The sequence below is a fragment of the Aspergillus vadensis genome (genome assembly GCF_003184925.1).
Source record: "Aspergillus vadensis CBS 113365 unplaced genomic scaffold BO88scaffold_23, whole genome shotgun sequence".
Taxonomy (NCBI): domain Eukaryota; kingdom Fungi; phylum Ascomycota; class Eurotiomycetes; order Eurotiales; family Aspergillaceae; genus Aspergillus; species Aspergillus vadensis.
Window position 1 is genome coordinate 393,806 of NW_020292061.1, and position 24,224 is coordinate 418,029.

General features: G+C 49.9%; 9 protein-coding genes and 1 non-coding gene across 10 annotated transcripts; 6 read left to right on the top strand and 4 right to left on the bottom strand.

Annotated features, from left to right (window-relative positions):
* Window positions 1–83: 83 nt before the first annotated feature.
* BO88DRAFT_407239 (alpha/beta fold hydrolase) lies at window positions 84–1,156 on the top strand. Its single transcript, XM_025707372.1, has one exon. The coding sequence runs from the start codon at window positions 158–160 to the stop codon at window positions 1,043–1,045; it is 888 nt and encodes a 295-aa protein (XP_025559730.1). The 5' UTR covers window positions 84–157; the 3' UTR covers window positions 1,046–1,156.
* Window positions 1,157–2,442: 1,286 nt separating this feature from the next.
* Window positions 2,443–8,921, top strand: BO88DRAFT_470251 (malonyl CoA-acyl carrier protein transacylase; the record flags this gene model as incomplete). Its single annotated transcript, XM_025711658.1, has 5 exons — window positions 2,443–7,618; window positions 7,664–8,152; window positions 8,202–8,317; window positions 8,368–8,793; window positions 8,850–8,921. The coding sequence occupies 5 exons, from the start codon at window positions 2,443–2,445 to the stop codon at window positions 8,919–8,921; spliced, it is 6,279 nt and encodes a 2,092-aa protein (XP_025559731.1).
* Window positions 8,922–9,306: 385 nt separating this feature from the next.
* Window positions 9,307–10,208, bottom strand: BO88DRAFT_456694 (acyl-CoA thioesterase; the record flags this gene model as incomplete). The annotated part of the gene is made up of 2 exons (XM_025710937.1): window positions 9,307–10,005; window positions 10,101–10,208. 2 exons carry the CDS (start codon window positions 10,206–10,208, stop codon window positions 9,307–9,309), a joined length of 807 nt encoding a protein of 268 aa, XP_025559732.1.
* A 1,400-nt stretch (window positions 10,209–11,608) lies between these two features.
* Window positions 11,609–11,682, top strand: BO88DRAFT_t217. The gene has a single exon. It is a non-coding gene; the product is annotated as a tRNA-Ile (tRNA).
* Window positions 11,683–12,721: 1,039 nt separating this feature from the next.
* Window positions 12,722–14,064, bottom strand: BO88DRAFT_428314 (uncharacterized protein; the record flags this gene model as incomplete). The annotated part of the gene is given in 6 exon segments (XM_025709081.1): window positions 12,722–13,009; window positions 13,029–13,062; window positions 13,208–13,395; window positions 13,467–13,664; window positions 13,853–13,984; window positions 14,005–14,064. 6 exon segments carry the CDS (start codon window positions 14,062–14,064, stop codon window positions 12,722–12,724), a joined length of 900 nt encoding a protein of 299 aa, XP_025559733.1.
* A 264-nt stretch (window positions 14,065–14,328) lies between these two features.
* BO88DRAFT_394320 (SDR family oxidoreductase) lies at window positions 14,329–15,752 on the top strand (the record flags this gene model as incomplete). The annotated part of the gene is made up of 5 exons (XM_025705152.1): window positions 14,329–14,520; window positions 14,586–14,637; window positions 14,697–14,829; window positions 14,894–15,184; window positions 15,240–15,752. The coding sequence occupies exons 1-5, from the start codon at window positions 14,487–14,489 to the stop codon at window positions 15,750–15,752; spliced, it is 1,023 nt and encodes a 340-aa protein (XP_025559734.1). The 5' UTR covers window positions 14,329–14,486.
* A 133-nt stretch (window positions 15,753–15,885) lies between these two features.
* On the bottom strand, window positions 15,886–17,854 carry BO88DRAFT_490307 (acyl--CoA ligase). Its single transcript, XM_025712769.1, has 4 exons — window positions 17,748–17,854; window positions 17,557–17,694; window positions 17,053–17,493; window positions 15,886–16,992 (listed from the first exon to the last, which is right to left on the bottom strand). The coding sequence occupies exons 1-4, from the start codon at window positions 17,838–17,840 to the stop codon at window positions 16,045–16,047; spliced, it is 1,620 nt and encodes a 539-aa protein (XP_025559735.1). The 5' UTR covers window positions 17,841–17,854; the 3' UTR covers window positions 15,886–16,044.
* A 699-nt stretch (window positions 17,855–18,553) lies between these two features.
* On the top strand, window positions 18,554–19,303 carry BO88DRAFT_470262 (uncharacterized protein; the record flags this gene model as incomplete). The annotated part of the gene is made up of 1 exon (XM_025711659.1): window positions 18,554–19,303. A coding segment is annotated over one exon (750 nt), but the record flags the coding sequence as incomplete, so codon positions are not given.
* A 1,268-nt stretch (window positions 19,304–20,571) lies between these two features.
* BO88DRAFT_470263 (uncharacterized protein) lies at window positions 20,572–21,457 on the bottom strand (the record flags this gene model as incomplete). The annotated part of the gene is made up of 2 exons (XM_025711660.1): window positions 20,572–21,251; window positions 21,301–21,457. 2 exons carry the CDS (start codon window positions 21,455–21,457, stop codon window positions 20,572–20,574), a joined length of 837 nt encoding a protein of 278 aa, XP_025559737.1.
* A 636-nt stretch (window positions 21,458–22,093) lies between these two features.
* On the top strand, window positions 22,094–23,852 carry BO88DRAFT_470267 (cytochrome P450; the record flags this gene model as incomplete). The annotated part of the gene is made up of 5 exons (XM_025711661.1): window positions 22,094–22,159; window positions 22,214–22,999; window positions 23,054–23,368; window positions 23,423–23,589; window positions 23,648–23,852. The coding sequence occupies 5 exons, from the start codon at window positions 22,094–22,096 to the stop codon at window positions 23,811–23,813; spliced, it is 1,500 nt and encodes a 499-aa protein (XP_025559738.1). The 3' UTR covers window positions 23,814–23,852.
* Window positions 23,853–24,224: the final 372 nt, after the last annotated feature.

A 24,224-nucleotide genomic window follows, 5' to 3' on the forward strand; every position in this document is an offset into this window, starting at 1 on the left:
CATGCCGGCTTATCATGCCACGTCGCCCAACGGTTGGGCATAAAAGGAAGCTTTCTCTTCATATTCGGAGTATATTTGCTTCTTCTGCACTAATTTCTATCTCTAACTTATCAAATCGATTCAATCTTGTCTTGAACGCATCGAAGCATCAGTTACCATGGAGTCTCACGATCTCAGTACCGGCCCGGATACCAAGATTCACTTCACCATCACCAAAACTCAACCTTCCTCTTCATCTACGCCCCTCCTCCTCTTCCTCCACTACTGGGGTGGCTCCAACAAAACATGGTACAAGCAAATCTCACCAACATCCCCACACACCCTCAGCAGCACATACAACACAGTCGCCATTGACCTCCGCGGCTGGGGTCAATCCACAGGACCCGCAGATAGCTCAAAACATTACTCTGTTACGCCCATGGCATCAGACGTTGCCTCTGTGCTATCCTACCTCCAAAGCACCACCTCCCTCATCAACAACGGCGTGATCTTAATTGGTCACTCCATGGGAGCAAAGGTCACCCTATCCACTTTTTCGAAGCTTTCCGACAGCCTGTTATCCCTCGTTAAGGGCCTCGTACTCGTCGCCCCGGCACCCCCAACACCACTGATCATGCCCGCTGAGATGAGCGAGCAACAACGCAAAGCATATGATAACGAAGCTTCCGTTCGGTGGACGGTCGAGAATGTTCTATCTAGTGTGCAGAATATTTCGAGTGATGATATGAACATGGTCATTAGGGATAGTCTGGCGGGAAGTACTCTTGCTCGGGACGGGTGGATTCTACATGGTATGCAGGAGGATATTACATCTGCTTTGGATGAAGTCTCTACTAGGCTGGTAGGGAGGAAGGTTAGGGTTAGTGTACTGGCTGGAGCGGAGGATGTTGTTGAGAACAAAGATCGAGTCGAGAAGGAGGTCGTTGGGGCGCTGACTCAGAGGGGCTTTGAGGTGCAGTTTGAGGTTTTGGAGGGCGTGAAACATTTGATTCCGCTGGAGAACCCGGAGGGTGTGGCCAAGACTATTCGCTCTGTTGTCGCATAGTGTTTCTTTTTGATTTTTTTGATGAAGAAAACGAGGTCCAGCCATGTTTCTATATACATTATAATACATTCATCGAATAGTGAAGCGGCAATTTATATTCCTTGGACTTGGCAGGAGTGTATCAGAGAGCGTAGTCCAGACGAGAACGAGGCAGGCGGCTTGTTCAATGCTCTGCTCAAGCCGCAGTGCTTTCATTGACTAACTTGCAACTAATATTTATTGATTGCTCCTACGATACCATCGTTGATAGCAAGTTGGTAGTCCTCATGGGGTTCGGCGTCATAGGGCGTGCTGCTGTCACCTGACATTGAGGCAACTTGGCCACTTATGATTCTGTCCAGAACTGGTGGCATTAGCTTTCCGCATGGGCCAGAACCAACAAATGGGGTTTGGAGGCACAACTCACTCATGCCTGAGGTTGGTGAGGTTGGTGAATAATCAAGCTGCTGACTACCTCAGGACTCCTGCTAAGAAAGTGCACCTTGGAGTTGGAGTTAAAATGAATCCCCCCGGATATACTACAATATTCGCATCAACCAATAGGTTGCTTGACCTCCTTATCAGCGACGATCAACAAATAAGCGCCCCAGCCCCTATGGCACCATAGGCACGAAGATAGAGTCTCACGAGTAGAAGCTAGCCACTATATTGCAGCAGCTAAGACACGTGCGTGCCACGTTTCGAAGCCGACTAGCGTTGGGGCTGGAATGTTCGAGGATAATTGCCTGCATCAAGTATCGGTATCGGTATCAATCTTGGTCTCGCAATCGGTCTCACGGATGACATCGAGGACCGATAATTCCATCTGAAAAGGATCCGAGGAGAGTCGGCTGCAGCCACAATTGAAGGATCTCCCGCAAGGGATTCAGTTCCCGAATTACGAGCAGCGATCCTCCCCTGATGATAGGCTGGGATCACCCCGGAGGGATGTGCCCATGCTTTGCCCGGTTCCACTATATTTGACATTTCAGCTCATACACTTGAGACAACTAGTAAGGCATGTTTAGCGCGGTTTGGTTTCGATATGTATGCGTACGTAATACTTGTGACGATAGTATTACTGTTTTACGAACAGTACGATCCTGTAAAAAACGTCAAGATCACCGTCACCACACGTATACAGCCTCCTGTTCAGCTCCGCCGCGTCGGATCCTGAATCAGGCACTTTTACGCTGCGAATTATCTTTATGCTTCACCCTTGTTTCTGGGTCGCCCACCATTGCTTCTCCGGACCGAGACATCCGATCTGCCCCCCTTCCTTATCGTGAGATGACCCCATTGCCGGGCTTATCTCCCCGTGCTACAGTGAGTGGTGTGATATATCACTTCAAGGGCAACTGTTTTGACTCCCAATTTCTGGAGTACAGTCGAATACTCTCTCCCTTTGTTTCATCATAATGACTGTCAAGACTCCGTTGTCGAGTTTGGGCTCGGAATTCGCGGGCCTCACTCCCGAGATCTCTCGGCCGTCCTCTGTCGCCGGCGAAAAACGGTCGTTGATCGCTGCATATGGATCTGTTGATATGAAGATTCCCCTACCTCCATTACAGCTACCGTTGGCAAATCAACTATGGAAGGACTTCACGTCGGATCTGATTTCATCTTCTCCAAAGAACGACCTCTCGAACAAAGAAGGACTCGTCGCCGAATTTATCAACTTCTGCATTACCCGGTCTGGCGACGACACACATTATGACGACGCCGCGGCAGTACTGCAGTTGCTCGAGGCTCTTTTAGAAACCTTTGAGCAAGACTTCCTTGGTGGAAATGACATCCACTCCGCTCTGTACCAGCTTGACATTCTACATAAAACCCCCATAATCAAAGCATACTTCGCCGCATACGGAACACTCAGTCGCAAGCCTAGACGTCAACCTTCCCTTCTCCTCGAGTCCGCTACAAATGGACCGTCACGTATATATGCATTATTTGGAGGCCAAGGAAATGATGAAAAATATTTTGAGGACCTTAAAGACACATACGCGACGTATACCGACATCCTCCGTCGTTGTGTCTTCTCCGGAGCCAGATTGTTAGAAGACCTCGCTGGGGCACCTGCATTCAGATCTCACTTCCAACATGGCTTCTCGCTCATGGACTGGCTGGAGAGCCCCGACTCTGAGCCAGAGTCGGCGTATCTTCTTTCTGCCCCCGTCAGCATGCCCCTGATTGGTCTCCTCCAAATGTGTCACTTCATCGTGGCTTGCCAAACAATGGGACTCTCGCCGCGAGAGATGCATGGCTATCTGTCTGGCGTGTCAGGTCATTCACAGGGAATTGTCATAGCCCTTGTGACTTCTATCTCCGACACGTGGGAAGACTTCTACCGACACTCTCTGGAAGCCCTCCGTATTCTCTTCTTTATCTCCTGTCGCAGCCACGAAATTTTCCCTCCCCAGTTCATCCCCGAACCAATTAGACGGGATACAGAAGACAACGGGGAAGGGACACCTGGTCCCATGCTCAGGGTACGAAACCTCCGACGGGGTCAGCTACAGAAGATCATCGACACAGTCAACAGCTACCTTCCGGAACGATCCCGTGTTGCTATTTCCCTCTTCAACGGTCCACAAAATCTCATTGTGACCGGGCCGCCTCTTAGTCTGTATGGGCTGAGCCGGCACCTACGTGGCTTGAAATCATCAAAAACCAGTCGCGAGGCACAGATCCCGGCTAGCAAGCGGAAACCTAAGATCGAGCATCGCTTCCTACCCATAACCGCACCATTCCATAGCATGTATCTGGGTGAGGTCGTTCCTTTGGTTATGAAGGATCTTGCGGATATCAACATCACAGGTAACCAGCTGCGCATTCCGCTTTACGCTACAACCGATGGTCACGACATGCGCATTCACAAAGACAGAAACCTCATCGGTGATATCGTGGGCATGATTGCACATGAACCAGTATACTGGGAGAAAGCGACCTCTCTTCCGGATGCTACTCATATCATCGACTTCGGTCCGGGCGGCAGCGCCGGTGTGGGGGCTGTCACCATGCATAATAAGGCAGGCCAGGGTGTGCGTTTGATACTCGGTAGTTCCATGAAGCATAGCGAGGAGTACGGAAACAAGGCAGAACTCTTCAATCGTGACTCCGACTACCCCATCGTTTATGCTGATGATTGGGCGGAGGCATACAGGCCGCGCCTGGCGAGAGACGCAACGGGTAAGGTCATTGTTCAGACCAAGTTCAGCGAGTTGCTGGGGCTTCCCCCTGTCATGGTTGCTGGTATGACGCCGACTACTGTACCATGGGACTTTGTCTCTGCTACCATGAACGCTGGCTACCATATCGAGCTTGCTGGAGGGGGATACTACAGCAAGGATGCCATGGAGGAAGCCATCAACAAGATCGTGCAAAATGGAATTCCAGGGCGGGGAGTGACATGCAATATCATTTATGCGAGCCCCAATTCCGTCCGCTGGCAGATTCCCTTGCTACAAGAGCTCCGTGCCAAGGGCGTCCCGATTGATGGGATTACCATTGGAGCGGGTGTCCCCTCTATCGACGTGGCAAATGAGTATGTCCAGACACTTGGCCTAAAGCACATTGCCTTTAAGCCCGGGTCGGTGGAGGCAATCCAGCAGGTTGTTGACATTGCCCGCGAGAACAAGTCCTTCCCAATCATACTTCAGTGGACTGGTGGCAGAGGAGGTGGACATCATTCCTATGAGGATTTTCACGCCCCCATTTTGGAGATGTATGGTCGCATCAGAGCGTGCAAGAACATCATCCTAGTCGCCGGTAGCGGCTTTGGTGGAGCCGACGATACCCTGCCTTATTTGACTGGAGAGTGGAGCAAAGCGTTCAATGCACCATCCCTCATGCCATTCGACGGGATCCTACTCGGTAGTAGAGTGATGACAGTCAAGGAGGCTCACACCAGCCCTGAAGCCAAGCATTTGATTGTTGATATCCCTGGTGCGGACGATGCAGTCTGGGACCAGACCTACGCACGATCTACAGGAGGAATCATTACCGTCCGGTCTGAAATGGGTGAGCCAATTCACAAGATCGCCACCCGGGGAGTACTCTTCTGGGCTGAAATGGACCGAACTGTGTTCAGCATTGCAGACAAGAAAGCAAGAGTTGCCTTCTTACAGGAGAACAAGACGTACATCATCGACGGCCTCAATAAGGATTTCCAGAAAGTGTGGTTTGGACAGGATGCAGATGGTAAGCCCTGCGAATTGAACGAAATGACACTGTCTGCAGTTGTGTGGCGAATGGTGGACCTACTTTACATCAAGCATCAGGCTCGCTGGCTACATCACAGCCTGCAGCAGTTGACATTCGACTTTCTTCAATGGCTCGAGGATATTGTTGGCGAGATACACAGTAATTCCGGGTCTCGTTTTTGGCGGACAGTTAACCAGATTGATGAGCCCTATACCGCCATAGAGCGGTTCTTGGTCAGTTATGCTAGACAGACATCCGAGCTGATGGATGCACCAAGCACTCAGATGTTTATTCACCTCTGTCGACGCCGCGGCCAGAAGCCAGTTCCATTCATTCCTGTTCTCGATGAGGATTTTGAGGTGTGGTTCAAGAAAGACTCACTATGGCAGTCGGAAGACGTTCAGGCAGTGCCGGGCCAGGATGTTGGCAGGACCTGCATTTTACATGGGCCTGTCGCCGCCAAGCACACCACGATACCAAACGAGCCGATCAAACATCTGTTGGATGGCATCCACTCTCAGTGGGTCAAGTCCCTTACGGCACTGGGATATGACAACGAGCAACCTCAGACACCTCTGACCGAAGGAGGCATGAGTGAAGTGCCGAGTGAAATATCACTGACCAGAACATTCGACCCTACTGTTTTTGATAATGAGCTGCCTTCAGTTGAGAACTGGATGCAACGACTGGCTGGTACGCAGAAGGGCTGGAGACACGCTCTTTTCTCGCAGAAATCTATCGTTCAAGGTCACAATTTATGTGACAACCCTATTAGACGACTTTTTGCTCCTCGGAACAACACTTACGTTGAAGTAGAGGAGTGCACATCTACCGAACAGTCGGTCGTTCGGCTTTTCGAGCGAACAGCGGATACTCTGCAGACTTTGGTTGTTGAGGTGCGTGTTGTTAGCGAGAACATCATCATGGCCACGCTGTTCGAGAGTCGCACTGTCACTGGAGCACCGGCAGGGCTCGAGCTGCTATTTAGCTACCATCCTGAGTTCCCATTTGCGCCTATTCGAGAGATTCTCTCTGAAAAAATTGAGCGAGTGAAGGATTTCTATCATAGACTGTGGTTCGGTGAGCCGCTGAGTTCCGCTGGTGATCTCTCACAAAATGATGGATTCCACGGTGATGTTGTGACGGTAACAGCGGATGATATCAGAGAATTCAGTCAGTGCATCGGCACTACATCCACATCGGGATCTCACTTGAGGAGTCAGCAGAGAATGGATGCCCCCATGGACTACGCGATCGTTGTTGCCTGGAAATCGGTCATGAAGCCGCTGTTCACCAACAGTATCAGCGGTAACCTCATGAAACTAGTCCACCTATCCAACCAATTTCGCAAGCTAGGAAGCTCAGAACCCATCCGGGATGGTGATGTTCTTTCGTCAAGAGCACATATTCGTGCCATTCTGAATGAAGACTCAGGCAAGGTTGTGGAGATTTCATCCGTCATCACCAGAGATGATGTGGATATAGTTGAGGTCGTTAGCCGCTTCATGTACCGCGGAGTGTATGACGACTATGACACTGGGTTTCAACATATAAAAGAACCCAAGGTTGAGCTCCAGCTAACAAGTGTCAAGGATGTGGTTGTCCTTCACTCCAAGCCATGGTTTGTGCCCATGAGTAGAGATTTGGACCTCCGGGGATATAAGCTCACATTCGATCTGGAGACACACGCCAAATTCCAAAGTAAGTCGGTCTACCACCAACAGAGATGTCTCGGTCACGTCTACGGTCGGTCTCCAGCAGGTGATATCCTCGAGGTGGCTTACATTGATTACACCGTGGGCGTCTCCACCAGCAATCCCATCATGGATTATCTCAAGCGCTATGGAAGTGTGGTCGAGCAGCCAGTTTTATTCCAGTCACCAATCACTCTTGGCGGCGGTGAGATCCATTTCAAGTCTCCCTCATCTAATGAAGACTATGCTGTTGTCTCCGGTGACTATAACCCGATCCATGTGTCCAAGGCCTTCGCCGCCTATGCAGAGCTTCCGGACACAATCACCCACGGCATGCACATGAGCGCAAGGGTTCGTAGCTTGCTTGAGCAGCTAGTAGTCCCAGGCAATCCTGGTGGCTTTAGGCGCTATCACTGCAACTTTGTTGGAATGGTTCTTCCGGAGGACGATGTGGAGCTGGTCCTGCAACACATTGGCATGGTAAACGGACGAAAGCTGGTTCATGCAGAGGCCCGACGTGCTGGTACTGGAGACAAGCTGATTATAGCGGAAGCTGAAGTTGAGCAGCCCAGCACTGCTTTCCTCTTTACTGGCCAGGGCAGCCAAGAAAAGGGAATGGGCATGGAACTTTATGCCGCAAGCCCTGCAGCGCGGAAGGTGTGGGATCTAGCCGACAAGCATTTCCTTGAGAATTTCGGTTAGTATGTTTCCATCCACAGGAGTACATTTCTAACCTGTCTAGGCTTCCGTATCACCGACATTGTCCGGAACGATCCTAAAGAACTCAAGGTCCACTTCGGTGGTGCTCGCGGACGAGCGATCCGCGACAATTACATGGCCCTTCGCTGTGAGATGATCCATGCAGATGGGCGCACAACATCGGAGAAGATTTTCAAGGACATCACAGAGGATACCAAGTCACACACCTTCCGATCCAGCACTGGCCTTCTATCTTCGACCCAATTTACCCAGCCAGCACTCACCCTCATGGAGAAGGCTATCATTGAAGACATGAAAGATAAGGGGCTGTTGGCAGATCACTGCAGCTTTGCTGGCCACTCTCTGGGGGAATACTCCGCCTTGGCAGCCATTGCCGAAATTATGCCTATTGAGAGTTTGGTATCTGTGGTTTTCTACCGCGGTCTGACAATGCAGATGGCAGTCGAACGCGACGAGCAAGGAAGGTCAAACTTTTCCATGTGCGCCGTCGACCCCAGTCGACTATCGAAGTGTATGTCCCATTGCCGCTTTCCGTGACTGTTTACTGACTCTCTTTCTAGCATTCAACGAAGACCGCCTGCGGTACCTGGTGTCGCTGATTGCCAGCGAAACCGGCTGGCTGCTTGAAATCGTAAATTACAACGTCATTAATTCTCAATACGTCTGCGCGGGTGATGTAAGTCAATAACTTGGGCTGCGTATAAAAACCCTGCTAATACATTCAAGCTTCGAGCCCTCGACACCCTCTCCTCCTTGATCGGCGAAATCAAGCGCCATCAATCTAGTTTCCAGGCTATCCTCCAGGGCACACAACCCGTCGATGATATCCGCGCCAGCATACTCGATACACTCCATCAATGCGCCAGCGCCGCCAAAGCCAAGCCCCAACCCATTCAACTCGAGCGTGGCGTAGCCACCGTGCCGCTCCGAGGAATCGACGTGCCCTTCCACTCATCCTTCCTTAGCCCAGGCATTACAGCCTTCCGTGCATGTCTCTACAAGTATATTGACAAAGATACGTTGGTTGCGGACCGCCTGGTAGGCAAGTACATCCCGAACCTGACGGCGCGGCCATTTGAAGTCAGCGAGGAATACTTCCGGCAGGTGTTCCGGTTGACGAAGTCGCCGATTATTGCGAAGGTGTTGGCAGAGGTGAGTCAATTGCCTTTGTTATCTAAGTTTCCAAATCCTAACTTGGTCGTTCCTAGTGGCAAGAGTATACAGATGCTGAGCGCGGGTTGGAAAAGGTCGCTCCGTCATCGGGGATTGTCGTTGCATAGTTGTATTTTAGCTTATATATGATTTTGGCGTTGTTGATACCAGAATGCTCAATAGTATACTTGACTCTTTGACCATATCGTTTTGTTTATCCTATTCCTTTTGCAATGTGCGGTCTGTTAGTAAGATTAGCCATATTATATTAGAACAAATGCCGCCACGTTACGAGACATATCTCTCAGTCCGCGCAACAATGCGAATGTAGTGAATTGAACAGCGCAGGGCATATTGGACCATTGATCACGACTTGCATATACTCAATTTTCACTGAGTTGTCTATATCTCTATCTCGCAAGCTCTAAAACATCCCATCTGAGTTTTCTAAACTCAATGCTCCCTTTCACCAACACCAAGTTAGTCATGTCTATGAGTCACTCGGACCACACCTCAAAACACCCCAATCGCCCTCCCATCTCCCCTGAACATCGCATGCAACCCATTCAACGCAAGAAACGACCTTGCCACATCCAATCCTTTCTTCCTCTCCTCCTCAACCCTCTCCCATGACCAAAATCCATCCTTCATCTTAACCCCCTTCTCTGGCAACAAGCCAGCCCGCGAGAGCACCGTCTCCGGACTAACCGATATCCTCCCCTTCTTGAAAACATATCTGGTGACAGCAGAGGCTAAGATACTTTTCTCATCTTTCACACCCGTTGTACTGCCTCCGAACACCACCTCCCCTTTGTCTTTCTTCCCGCCGGTCTTGACGAAATGACTAACGAGATACACCCATTTCTCATCCCAGCTCAGTACCCTCGTATGGATCTCATATCTCTGATAGGGCTTTATCTCCCTCTTGAAGACACATGCCGTGGAACCGAGGGCAATGTTTAATTCCCCACCCGAGAAGCCTAGCGCAAGCTGGTTCTTGAATAAACTAGAGATCAAGTGCACACGGTTGATGTCTAGGTCGGTGAAATAGGTGGCGTTGGACTTGTGCATATTGTAGTCAATCTCCAGGAGCGGGGTGGAGGATGTCGTAATGACTGGGTAGAAGAGGGATTGGGGGCCATGAGTGGTTATGTCCACTTTACGGGCGCGGTTAAGGATGATGTGTTCTTTTAGGCAGTTGAAGAGGCGGATCTGTATTTGATTCTTCGTTTAGTAAGGGGAGGTGTGTTGGTTCGGCAATTGGGCTAAGAGATGCCTGAAGTGAGGTAAGAGTAAGGGAAACGAACATGCCAGACGAAAGGAAGGCCTTTCAGGTTCAGGAGGATGTAAGCCCCTCCTGCGAAGAGGAGGGTGTTTTGCCAGGTTATCGAGTTGAGAAGGGTCGATGTATCCATTGTGCCTTGAGGATGATAATGGTGGCAGTGTTTGTTTGATAGGATGATTGATTTTTAGTCGTATGATGGACGACAGGTGACAAAATAGTGCAGTGTCAGAAACGAAGGTAGGAATTCTGCTGCACAATGACTCTGGGCCACTGTCAGCATGGGCCATCCTGTTGTTACATTCGGTACTCGGCCGGTGTTTCGCCGCTTCCCTGTAGACAGAAGCCTCACTAGCTCTTCCTGATAAGATCATCCTGGTGCAGCTTCAGCTCCCTGCATCTGCAGGTCGGATCCTTCGGCGTTTAGCCTGCCTGGGTGGGTAGTACTACGGATATGGTTGAACCGTAATACGTTACATACATACATACCATGTGTAACCCATTACATACCGGTATCCCAAACATACCAAACATACATACGTCAAAACACCCAAAAATGCATACAACACCATGGGGCACCTGCAGCCATGCTATATTTACGCACCATACGACGTATATCGTTCGTTGCTAATGCCCACGTGGAGCAAAGCTTTCCGACATGTTGCGGCAGGATGCCCGGATCCACCTATGGAGTCGCGTGGCCTGCCATGTGCCAGGAACCATCGTGGTGGAGATGAAGACCAATTTACTCCGCGATAGTGTCCGTAATATGATTTATTTATTATACTTTTGTTAATTCTAAAGCAGGGGATGAATCATTTGGGGTCCCGATGGCGAGGGGTGTCACACGTGGTGACATGCCTCGAGTCTATAGGGATGGCTTAAGCGAAGGGCCATGGTCCTGAGGGATCGTCGGTGTTCGGGTGTTGATTGATGGAACAACTAATGTCGCCTTGCCAGCTTAGAACCTTGAGACTGACTCGATGAGTTTGTGTGTTTATGTCTAGGCATCCTGGTCGTGTCTCATTGTTAGTGTTGGCTCGAAACGTCTGCTGTTGATCGTGAAACACGAAGTCCGGGTGGTATCATTCTGGATAGGCAGCGACCACATCGTAGAATGTCAACGTTTGAGATTTATTTGGGAATATTATGTGTTAATAGTAATTGTCTTTGGCGTATTGACGGGGGACATCCGATTCGTGTCTGCGATGAGGGCGATGATGATAATGTTGGTCTGTTAATTTGATTTGTCGAACTGCTAGAAGGGCTGCATCAAAATATATATCCGAAGATCATGATTCGATAAACACTCATAATGACGAACCAATTTCACGTATGTTACTGTTGAACCTACATAAATTTACCACACAATTCATTTGTGGGATTCATCTGATATAAAAGAAAGATCATAATCGCGGCATTGTTACTATGGTGTCGCCATGGTGGTGGGGAGTACAGGGTAGACAAATCTCAAAGTGCGTGAAAATTGTGTTTCTTCTTAAGGCTATAGAAAACCCCGACATATATCAACTGGGTCCCATAGCTCAGTTGGTTAGAGCGTGACGCTAATAACGTCAAAGTCGAGGGTTCGAGCCCCTCTGGGACCATCTTTTTTTTCCTTGCCGCCGCTGTACCGGCAAATGATTTTTTTATGGCACATCAATCAACCAACTCAACAACAACCGCTCCATGTGCAGAAATTGTGGAGGAATATTCCCTGACGTTAACTGTTACTGTGTGTCACTTACTGTTTGTTCTCTTTCTTTCTTAGATAGGTTCAATGGCGAGGAAGAAGAATATCAAGTGTGCTTCATTGGCATGAGACCATTCAACAATTGTCCATCTCATAAAATGAGGACAAGCGGCACGACATTGTGGGAGCCACGTCGCGAGTAGAAAGAATCAGAGTTTTCTCCTTAAATGCAGATGGTGGAGTCTAGCTCACATCGCTATTCAGATAACTGTGACAGCAATATAAGCATTTGCGCACAACTATCGTAAATAAGCGAGGAATGAACAGTGCACAATCAACACCCACATATGTACGACTTATCTAGAGTTACCACAAATGAGCTTTCTAAGAATAAGTTATAGACTCTATGGTCTATGAGCATTTCATCATCATTTCATCAGTAGTTTGTCGGCCACAAGGATGGCTCAACCCAGTCCTATATGAAGGGAAATACAAAAGCCATTCCTAATGATCCAAAGGGATGGCGCCGCCATCAAGAGGCCATCATCCCCCTTGCATCGCCGAACGTGCCACGCTTCTGCGCAACCATCAAAACCTCCTCGACCACCACCTGAGACACCTTCAGTTTGATGGGCACCCAGTGATTTCCCCCCACTCGATCAAAGAAGCCGTCTGACGATCGCAATACCTCTCCAGAAGCTCCCGATGATATACCAGTCCGGGATCCTGCAGCCCATGGATATGCATCGTAGGAAGAGACAATGCCGCCGAAGATGCTGAAATAATAGCATCTGCATCAATCACCGGGCCCCTCCCGGCAAACAAGACCGCGATGCGAAAGTTGATATTACCATTCACTCCGACCAGCCCTGTCCCTCAGAGCCATTCCTGGAAGAGCAGATTAGCAACTAGTCTGACGCCCTGATTCGGAGTTTCATGAAGTGCCTCTAACACTACCCAATGTACTCCACCATGGAAATCCACTCCGGGTCCTGAGTCAAAGCCTCTATATCAGCATCAGTCAGACAGGTTAACGAGTCACAGTCTCCTTGAGAGCTCTTGTGGAAAAAAGTAAAGCAGACTGAGAAACGGGATGTCAGGAAATTTCGGTCGCCGAATGCAATCGGGTCGCCTGAGCTTTCCAAAGACTGGGAACAGATCCACGGGAGCACCGACAACGATGCCACGTCCGTGTCTGGGTTGAAGCGTCCGTCATATGCAATAGTAGACTTGCCAGACTCCTGTGCGAGTGAATGTCACATAGCTCTGCACGTGGTAAGCGGTATTCGCCCGGCTCAGTTCACGGCGCATGTAGCGCGCATTTTAGGAGATCAACCAGCTCCTAGACTGTGAGCCAAGTGGTAACATTGTGAACAAAACTTCTTGTGTAATCGGCTCAAATTCCTAGTACTTCTCAGCCGTTCATGGCTCGCGAGAACCGCGAGCGCGCATCTGGCGTGTTCCGTCGCCGATGCCGTACTGTTATGCACTTCTTCCAACAGAAAGCATTGAGGGCATCATCGGTCGTAATGTAGGGCACCTCTGGGACTGAGGTCATAGATATACTAGCGAGATATTTCATATCAGCCAGTTTGGTAGCGGTAAAGCGCAAGAAAATGCCACTGGGCTGGATCAGGGCGCATGACGGGCTGCTCATCGGTGATTTGGGGACGGGTATGGTGGGCGTGATCTAAATACGTATTGGTTGAGGTTGCGCCGATCGCGATTGACCTGTTCCATTCTTCTCCCCGCATAGCCATGGCGGGCAAAGTTGAAAAAACCGCCCGCACCGGTCAGGTTATGTTGAGTAACAAAGTCGAGAAAGACTCCCCCTTCAACAGAGCTGGCCTGAAGGCGGATTATCCGGAACGGGCCCTCTTCGGAGGTCTCGTAGCGCTAGGGAAAGGCATCTGTTGTGGCTAGTGGACACAAGTCTAACCTGGAGTTGAGTGCCTTTAAACATTGAATTTCCAGACAACCAGGGATGGCGTGCAAATCATCGCGCACCACGACCAGAGGATATGTGAATGGGCAGGAAGCAACAATATATCATGTCGACCTGAGTTTCCGGGGCCTTTACTGACATTGTCAACTTTGCCGGCCACCCCGGGCACATGGGATCGGACCTGGCGCACTGCAGCCTCGAGATCGGCGACGATAGTGTCTTGTGACACCCCCTCGGGCATGGCAAAAGGGAGCATGATGTGGCTGTAGGTCTGCAGCATTGGCACTTGACCAGGGTATCCTCGTACCGACTGAGGTCTTCAGACTCGGATCTGGAATCGTTAACTGCCATGGTTCTTACTGACGAACTCGGCTTTCTGGTCGAAGGACCTGAGCCGGAGGTGTTTACCGTGATTATAGATTCCAAGCTTATACCTATGGGTCTATATGGCATTTGACTGCATCCCTCCTAGTTATTGCTTTTTTTTTGCCGTATTGTCGATATAATAATGGCTGAGTGGGAAGTAGATCGGGCACCCTCGGAGGTTCTCATGCGGACCTGCCATGTTCTTGGGCATCCGCGCGTATGCGGAGAAATCTGACAGTTCCTCCATCTCGACTAATCACCCCAGAATGTTTTGTCCGAGCCCAGAATGGAAGGTCCTCTCACCGCCATGAGCAGTGGTCTGTTATAATTGTTGCTGTAGCCAGTGTTACCCTCTAACAGGGAAGCAAACAACCAGCAGCTCGAAGTTTGTTCACTGACTGCTCACGATGGGCTCTCTTGCAAAGAAGGTACTGCTTACAGGTCAGTGGACATCATTATTGCCAAAACTCCGCAGCAGATGAACCAACATGTTCTGGATTATGTAGGTGGCACAGGCTTCATCGCCTCGCACATTCTGACCGAGCTGCTGGACGCTGGGTAAGCAAGCATTTCCACCAGACGGAAATCCTTCTGCTCACGACACTGACGTATTCTAGGTATCAAGTGGTGGTGACTGTTCGCACACAAGATAAGGGCCGACAGCTTCTCACTTCGCTGTCGAATACCGGCGATCAGGCTGCCTCGTACGTGGTGGTGGAGGATATTGCAAAAGATGGGGCCTACGATGAGGTAACCCTCACTGTCCTACACGCATAAGCAGACACTCCGAGGGTTGGCTAACATGAAAAACTAGGCTATCCAATCCATTTCCGACCTAGACTTGGTCGTCCACACGGCCTCGCCGTATCATTTCAACTACACCGATCCTAAATCGGACTTCCTTGACCCAGCAATCAAGGGTACCGCCGGACTCCTGGCATCCATCAAGGCTTACGCACCGACCGTCAAGCGAGTGGTTGTGACTTCGTCTTCGGCTACAATTGTCACTCCCCCCAACCACCCAGAGGTGTACGACGAAACCAGCTACGGGTCGGTGACTTGGGAGGAGGCCATGGTACCGGAGGTCACATATCGCGCGAGCAAGGTATAATCCCTTTTATCTCCACACGACACTATCCCCTACTGACACAGAGCGGAAGATATTCGCCGAGCGCGCCGCCTTCGAGTTCGTTGAAAAGGAGAAGCCAAACTTCGACCTCGTCACAATAAACCCTCCACTGGTGTTCGGACCAAAGCCTCGACACGTCACCGATCTCAAAGCATTAAACACCTCAAACCACATTATCCGTGACCTGATGCTCGGAAAATGGAAAGATGGGGGCGCGCCTATCGCCATTCCTTTCACTTTCGTGGATGTCCGTGATGTTGCCTTCGCTCACCGTAAAGCGCTGGAGTTGCCTGAGGTCAGTGGACATCGCTTCTTTACCGTGGCTGGCCACTTCTCGAACAAGCAGGTTGCGGAGGCTATTCGTGCCACGCACCCCGAATTGGCTCACCAGCTGCCTCCGACCGATATGCCCGATGACCTGCCACAGCCTATTTTTGGTTTTGATAACTCCAAGTCGCGCAGGATGCTGGGAATGACTTTCCGCGATTTGAACACTTGTGTGGGAGATGCAGTGACCTCGATGATGGAGCCGGCTCATTTGTAGATATTTTAGAAGTACACAATGTCACAGAGGACTTGGAAGACCAGGAAAGCGGATAAATGCTTGGTCCAACCACGACCCTAGGAAGGTTCAAATAAGAGTGAGAATCAAGACCGGCTCTTATTTTATAGCGCATATAGTCTACTAAGTACGCTAAGACGATCGCGCTCCTTTGGGATAATGAGGACCTAGTAAGGAGCGGAAGCCGCCTACTTGGCCACGTAGCTAGACATATCGCCCACCTACTGGAAACGTGGATGAAATCCCATGCGTTGTTAGCTCCCGGACAACTCATCTACAACTTCACATCTCTCTTATCCTCCAACAACCGCTTCAGAATCTTCCCACTCGCATTACGCGGAATCGCATCCACAAACGACACTCCACCATCCAACCTCTTATACTTCGCCAACCGCTGCGCCACGTACTCCTTTACCTCATCCTCATTCAGCGACTGATCCTCTCTCACCACATACGCCTTGGGATACTCCGTCTTCGCCGCCGCATCGTATACCCCTACCACTGCAACATCCCGAACGCGCGGATGATTCCTCAGCACGCCCTCCACCTCCGCCGGCGCAACCTGGAACCCGCGAACTTTGATAATATCCTTCTTCCGATCGAGCAGATACCACTTTTTTGTCTTGCCGTCGCAGTACCCCAAGTCGCCTGTTCTATAGAAGCCATCTTCATCGAACGCGTTCTTGTTAGCGGAAGGTAGGTTGAAGTATCCGCGTACGATGGTAGGGCCCCGTAGACAGACCTCGCCTATTGTGTCAGGAGCAGTGATATCGTTCCCGTCCGTGTCAATTATCTTCGCTTCTATACCGGGGAGTAGCCGGCCCACACTCCCTGTGTCGTCTGGTTCAGGGTAGGGTATCATGGTCGCGATGCAGGAGGCCTCCGTCATGCCCCAGACTTGGGTAAAGGTTGCGTCAGGAGAGAGAAGGGCCTGGAGACGTGCCTGAGTTGTTTTGTCTAGTGGGGCGGCGCCGCAGCGGATGATCTTCAGTGATTGTAGTGACTTGGAGTATTTTGGGGTCGTGGAGTGGGCGAGGATCGCATGAATGATTGGTGGGACGGCTGTGCATTCGGTTATCTTTTGTTTGTCGACGGTGGTTAGGAAGAGGTCTGGCTCGAATCGGCGAAGGACATAGGCTGGATCGCCAAGACGGAGGGTGCTGAAGTGTGCAGATGGGGCTGCAGCGGCGTGGAAGAAGGGGAGATAGAGGATTCGGCGTGGCTAGTAGTTGTTAGGTGGGGATTCATTATATGCGACATGGGGATGGGAGGGAGTTCTGACCTCGAATGGGACGGGATGGGCATCATACACCAGCGTATGTTGCGCAATCAGATTATATTGGGTAAAGTCCACGGGTTTAGGGAGGCCAGTCGTTCCGGAGCTGAACAGTCTCGCTACTACGGTGGTTTTCGCTTGACTGGGATCATTGAGACGGCGCCAGTCGGCTTCGCCGTGTTTCAGCAACGCAGTCCAAGGAGCGAGTTCTATCGTAGCTGGAACCTGTGATGCGCGCGTTGTGAAGGTCCAGATGCGGTCCTGTGGAATACCGTTGCCTTCAGCGGCGGGGATCATGCGGTCTAGCATCTCTGGTTCACTGATGACGAATTTGACCTGTGCTGCTCGGAGGTGATAGCCGAGTTCGTGGGATGTATAGCTCGGATTAGTGCCCATGTATATTCCCCCGGCTGCGATTATCCCGAGCACAAGGATGCTGTAATAGATCTGAACATTATGTGAGTGAAAATACGTCGGAGGGGACATGATATTTTGTGTTGGGGTGCATACATCATTGAATGAGTGAAGACACACACAATCGCCGTCCTTCAGACCAGCTGCTCGCAAACCAGCGGCTAACTGGCGCACTAGAGTGCGGGCTTCTCGCCAGGAGATGGAACGGCCCGTATCGGAGGCATCGATGTAGACCTGTGGTGTTGCATGAGCGGCATCTTGCCATTGGAGGGAGGTTATAGGCTTACTGGCCTGTCGGTATCATATCGTTCTTCGTCGAAGATCCAGGAAATAATATCCTGCACAGGAATGTCAATGCTGCCCTCTCCTTGGAAATGCATGGTGAATAAGTGAGAGGCGGGGAAAGAATCAAGTAGGAATAAAGTCATGTAGTACGAGAGGGGTAGACTGGACCTATATGCCCTAGCTTATGGTCATGTGAATTAGCCCGAGGTCTGGGCATTGAGGCTAGCAATGAATGCCGATCCCTCTCAAGTCCAAAGTCCGATCGTAAACTCCGGGTGAAGATCGCCGCAACTGTACAGAGTACGATCGGAGCAGGAAAGCTTTGCAAAAGCCCGCCACCCGCTCCTGGTATGTACATGCAGTGACACTACAGCTCTAACGTCTCATCCAACAAAGGAACAGGGTTACTCCAGCTGAGAAGCTCTTCAGGATCCCACTCTTGCTTCAGCCGGTTCAGATTGTCCAGATTTTTGGGGGTATACCATACATCCGGCCCCTCATAACCATGAGCATAATTGACTTAAACGGCCAGTTTATCGAAGCCGCTGGGTTGCTGGAAATGGCGGCGAGAATCTTGCAAGAAGGCGTTGACCGGATCTTTGGGGTAAGAGTCTGTGTACCAACTGTCAAGATTGCTGCGTCTTACGCGTCAATTTCTGCACTGAATCTTTCTGGCTTGGAGCCCCTTACATATGCATCTTTATCTGTTGGTGGAGATAGGCCGTATTCGAGTCCAGCGTAGCTAGGGCCCCTTGAGTTGGATAGCGTCGCACAACAAAGCGGCCATCGTAAGTGGAATTCTTGCGATAGAATTGCGGCGCGCGGCCTTATCCCGATGGATCGCGCCAGGGAAGCACTGGGCGACGCTAAAGTGGCAATGCGCTTCATGCACCTCGGTCCGGATGCCCATGCTCTGACCTTCCCACTTGACCATGGATCACTGTTGAACGTCGTCGCCTTCGTCACGGACCCCAATCGCTGGCCATATGCTGACTGTTGGACGGCCCAGGGAAATAAGGCCGATGTGGCGGCTGCTTTTTCTCGCTTTGGCCCGACCATGCGAACCATAATCAACCTTCTGCCTGATCCTATTGATCGATGGGCTGTTTTTGATACGTACGACCAACCCCCAGATGCTTATTCTCGCGGAACGGTTTGTATAGCTGGCGCTGCAGCTCATGCTGCGGCTCCGCATCACGGTGCGGGTGCGGGCTGTGGTGTTGAAGACGCGGCTGTTCTATGCGCCGTGCTTGATATGGCTGTGAAGAGAGTGGACGCGACAAAATTTGGTCCCGAGGGGAAAGCCGCTTTTATCACGACCGCGTTTAAGACTTATGATGCTGTTCGTCGCGAGCGCGCCCAGTGGCTGGTTGAAAGTAGTCGCATTATCGGTAATCTATACGAGTGGCAGAATGCTGAGACCGGGCCGGACGCCTCCAAGTGCCATGATGAGGTGTATTGGCGTTCTCACCGTATCTGGGACTATTATATTGACGCTATGTTGAGGGAGACTGCTGAGTTGTTTGAGGCGCAGGTGGCCGAGGTGGCGAAGATTTAGAATATTGTTAGATACTGACAACAATATGAGACTTGCAGTGGCATACATGTTCTTTCATGCATGTCGGTTTTATTCCACCACCTTCAGATCGTGTCTATGTATCTGCAAGTGACTTCAACTTGTTGCACCATATGTTCCACATGGTCTAGCTACCCTGTTGAGCAAGTGTACTCAGGCTTCCACCAGCAAGCGATGCCCCTTTGGCGCCATGATCAAGTACTGCTCCTGTGCCAAATCCTCATTCTACATGCCATTCCGACACGTCATATGAACCTCGGGAAACCAACATAGGAAGAAGGCCGCATCAGTCGGATCTGCATTAACGCGAAACTATTACCGGTACACATTGTACTCGATTGAAGTGGTTAACGATAAGGGCGATAATGGAAACGTGTTTCGGTAGTGAACGACGACTTACTTTTGGACGCGCCACCGAAGGGCATGTTGGTCGGGAGTCTCCGACGAGGGTCGATGGTTCAACAGAGTAAATCTATCATTAGCATGCACAGGACTTTCATATATAGTCGTATTTTAGGAGAACGGGGGCTATACCTTTTCTGGGCCCTAGAGAGAGCCTCATTGCTATGCAGTGCATACGATTGAGTGGAAACCGTAGTTCCACCAGGGAGGTAATACGCAACAGGGCAAGTTGCGGGATGACAAAACGGAGTCAATTCCTCAGCAGATGCTGTTGCACTTGTCTGCCAGGAGCTGATTAGGATATTGGCAGCATCTCTGGGCTAGTAGTCGAAGGATGTCTGCTGCTCAGGATATCTCCTCCTATGGCGTGGACTCGCTGGTGGCGGTTGAACTGCGCAATTGGATCGTCGCAGATGGGCGCATAAGTCTCTAATTTTAATTTGATGCAGTGCCGTCTCTGGAGGATTTGTCAATTAGAGTTGCCAATAAATGGGCGTAGGGCTAGATGCTTTTCGTCCGTTGCCATTGATAGGTTGCAAATTTGAATGCATTGGCGCATTCAACCTTTGGCATTACGGAAATAAGATATGAGTATATTCAAGATACTATACGATTAATCATTGCTTAAAATACTCTGTAATTGCCCAAGATATAAACACACAGCAACCTTAGATTGTTATATACACGTGCTATCGAAAATGTTGGTATAATGAAGTAGAAATAGCTCGCGGAAAGCAAGTACAAAATACATTCATTGCAGATCACTGCTGGGCCAGCGAAATTCCCGTTCCTTATGTTAACAATACCAAAAACGAGCAATAAAATTTCAGAATAAACCCAAACCTCTCTTACACTTCATCCACCACTCTCTCCAGCCGAGTGAGGTTTGTATAGCGCACGCGAGTAGATAGTTCCCGACACTTCCCCGGTAAGTACCAGATCCCCCACGCACCCAGCACCACCACCATTTGATACCCATCAAATGCGTACGAAGGCCATTCATAGTCCACGAGAAACTCAATGCCGCCCGCCATTGTCAGCCGCATCACGTTGCGTCCAGTGGCAATGATTGAGCCTGCTAAAGGGATCAATTGGTTCCACATCTTCCAGTTAGCCAGCACGCAGCTGCTAGCAGCTGTAGGATGGCGTCCCAAGCGATAGCTCATCCAGATATTTTCTGCCATAGTGAATCCCCAAAAAATCGTCTGGATCACGTATAAAGCAATTGTTAGCTTCGTCCCCGTCACCACGGTTGCAGTCGAGGATGAGACTGTCATGCACCCTCCAACAAGCTGAATGACCATTAAGATTACGTTCAGAGTGGGATAGGCGCCCCTCTGCCACGACAGTGGGAGCCAACAAAATTGTTCGGCATCGAGCACGTGGACAAATTCGCTTTGAGTTAGGTTGACGGAAAACATAATCAATGTCGGCCCCATCAACAGTGCAACTGATTGCACACCGTACGTGCCTCTATCGCAGACATCTTGCGTCAAAAAGGATCGCGCTGTATATCCGACCAATTGTGCTACATGTTGTTAACGAAGTGAGAGGGCATCAGTGATCAGGATACTTACCCAGACCACCGAGGACGAAGAATATGCCGAACCACGCTTTTGACTCAATCATGCGGTATATGTGGATGGTAGTCAGGGTAGAGAATAGAATGACTGCCACAATTGCCAGCGCAAGGCTGGGTGTATACAAGTACAACTCGCATTGCGTAGAAGTCATGATTGGGAGTTTCTCACAGTGGAAGAGGTTCTTGAGAATAACTTTCCTTGAAAGATTGTAGACAGCGAGGGTTGAGCGTCGCTTTGGCCTATACATATATACGTCTTCTTGTATCTAGGCAGTCGAATTAACCTTCTGAACAGCGGAATGTAACAAGTACAAACTATGCCTGATTCTGCCTTTCTCCTGCTGAGAGATGCAGACGAAGGACTTTGGCTACAACGGCAATTTTTAGGATGCCCTTGCTGGTCCAGAACTCCAAAGATCTACTTTAACTACGGGGACAGGTGGTTTTTCGGCGAGACATGGTTGGCTTGTTCACCATCAACGTCGTGCAGATCTTGTTGTTATTATGTGTTTCAGGGTTCCACAATTCGGGTTGGCTTCGGGTTCGGGTTCGGGTTCGCATTCGAACTCGCTTTCCATTTTTTGGTAGGAACCTTTAATTGAAGGTTTATTTGCTTGCCTCCACCCGCGTTTCTATTCTCAGATCATTCTGGACTTTGAATTATGGCAGCCTGCGCATGGCTCCAAATACATCCATGAAAAGCACCTACTTGTATATAAATATGGCCGAAACAACCTTACCTGGAATATTCTATCATCCACTGGCGCATGGTCGTCACACTGCTGAACATGCTCACAACGAACAATCTTTTTGTAATTGACGGTAGCACGGGGTTGGCAGTACTAATTTCCACGGTAATATCTCTTCCTTACTATAAATACCACACTGAATCTAACTGTCCTGCGCAGGTCATCATTTATTATGTCACCAAAATTGTCTATAATGTCTTCTTTCACCCACTAAGTCGGTTCCCGGGCCCTGTCTCCCATGCCCTTTCTCGCCTTCCCTATTGCTATTATGCACTCCTAGGGACGCTCCCATTCCATATGCTTGACCTCCATAATCGTTACGGGGACATTGTCCGTATTGCACCTGATGAACTTGCGTTCTCGCATCCGGACGCCTGGAAGGACATTATGGGCCACAAGAACGGCGAGGAAGAGCTGGGCAAAGCCGATTGGTTTTACCGACCGTTTCCCGAAGCACGACACATTGTCAACGAAGAGCGAGATCAGCATAAACGTCTGCGTCGCGCCATGGCTCATGGTTTCTCCGAGAAGTCAATGCGAGATCAGGAGCCCTTGATTCGCAAATACACCGACTTGCTTTTGGAGAAGTTGTATGTGCAATGCAAAAGTGAACAGCCCGTGGCCCTTTCAGACTGGTACAATTTCACTACCTTTGATATCATTGGTGATCTTGCTTTTGGTGAAGCGTTCGGTTGTTTGGAAAATGCAAAATATGATTCTTGGATCAAAAGTATATTCGAATCGGGACGGTTGGGAATTATGCTCCAGTCAATATCGTTCTATCCCATGTTCAGAACACTTCTATTGCTGTTGGTTCCGAAATCGCTCCAGGACGCCCAGAAGAAGCATAAAGACCTTACCACGACTAAGATGCTCCGCCGATTGTCTACCAGCGAGGATCGACCAGATTTGATCAACAGTCTGCTAAAGAGAAAAGAAGATTTGGTAAGCTACGAATAACCACGCTTGCCGAAGATTCATCCTCACCCATACATGTAGGGCCTGAGCATGGATCACCTGATCGCTAATGCCGAGATTCTGATTATTGGAGGCTCGGAGACCACAGCGTCTCTGTTAAGTGGAGTCACCTACTTCCTTCTCGAGAACCCTGAAGCTCATCAAAATCTGAGAAACGAAGTTCGGTCCACCTTCCGCAGCCAAGATGAGATCAACCTGATCAGTGTCAACAAATTATCTTATATGCTCGCGTGTCTCGATGAAGGTCTGCGTAGGTACCCACCCATAGCAAACGGTCTCCCGCGCATGTGCCCGAGAGGAGGCTGCACGGTGCTTGGGCACTATATACCAGCAAACGTAGGTCTATTTATGATCTCCTATTGTCCCGAACGTTTCTGACATGTCACACAGACTTATGTGTCAATGCACCAGTGGGCACTATATCATCGTGAAAAGCACTTCACCGACCCCAACTCATATCATCCCGAGCGTTTCATGGGCAGCCCACAGTTCGCTAATGATCGTCGTGAAGTTTTTCAACCATTCCATGTGGGACCAAGAAATTGCCTGGGGAGAAAGTAAGTTTCAACTCAACTTTCTGCTCCATCCCCGTGGTGTGACTAAGCTTTTATATAGCCTTGCATACAGCGAGATGCGTCTCATTCTCGCCTTGATCATGTTTAACTTTGACATGGTCATCTCAAAGGACTGCCATGACTGGATCCAGCAGAAGAACTTTTTAATGTGGCAGAAACGGCCGCTGAAAGTGTACTTGAAACCTGTACCCAGAGATAGTCCGTGATTGTTTGCGTTCAATTTATTCGTGTGGACTCAAGCGACATGCAGTCTACGAACACCCTAACTTTTCCTCAAGACTCTTTCCTGTCATTGGCTATCAATTTGGTCGCCCTGTTTCGATCCGCTGGGATAACGCATCGACTCCAGTCCAGTGGGGTAAACGCCTGGTTCTGTGGGTACACTACTCTAAATACAAGAGAATTAAGTGTCAAGGAATACCAGCTCGGCAAGCGGAATAAATCATCACGGCTTTCTGCATTTCGTGCTCCAGCACAAATGTAAGGAAGCAAATGCTTACTAGATTGTACACGTATACTATGTACTTGGCTACTGTCTTGGTGTTCCAGCGCTCCAGGCTCATCTTCTGGTTCTGCAAGACAAGTTGTGGCTCGCTGAAATTGGTGATTATCCAAAT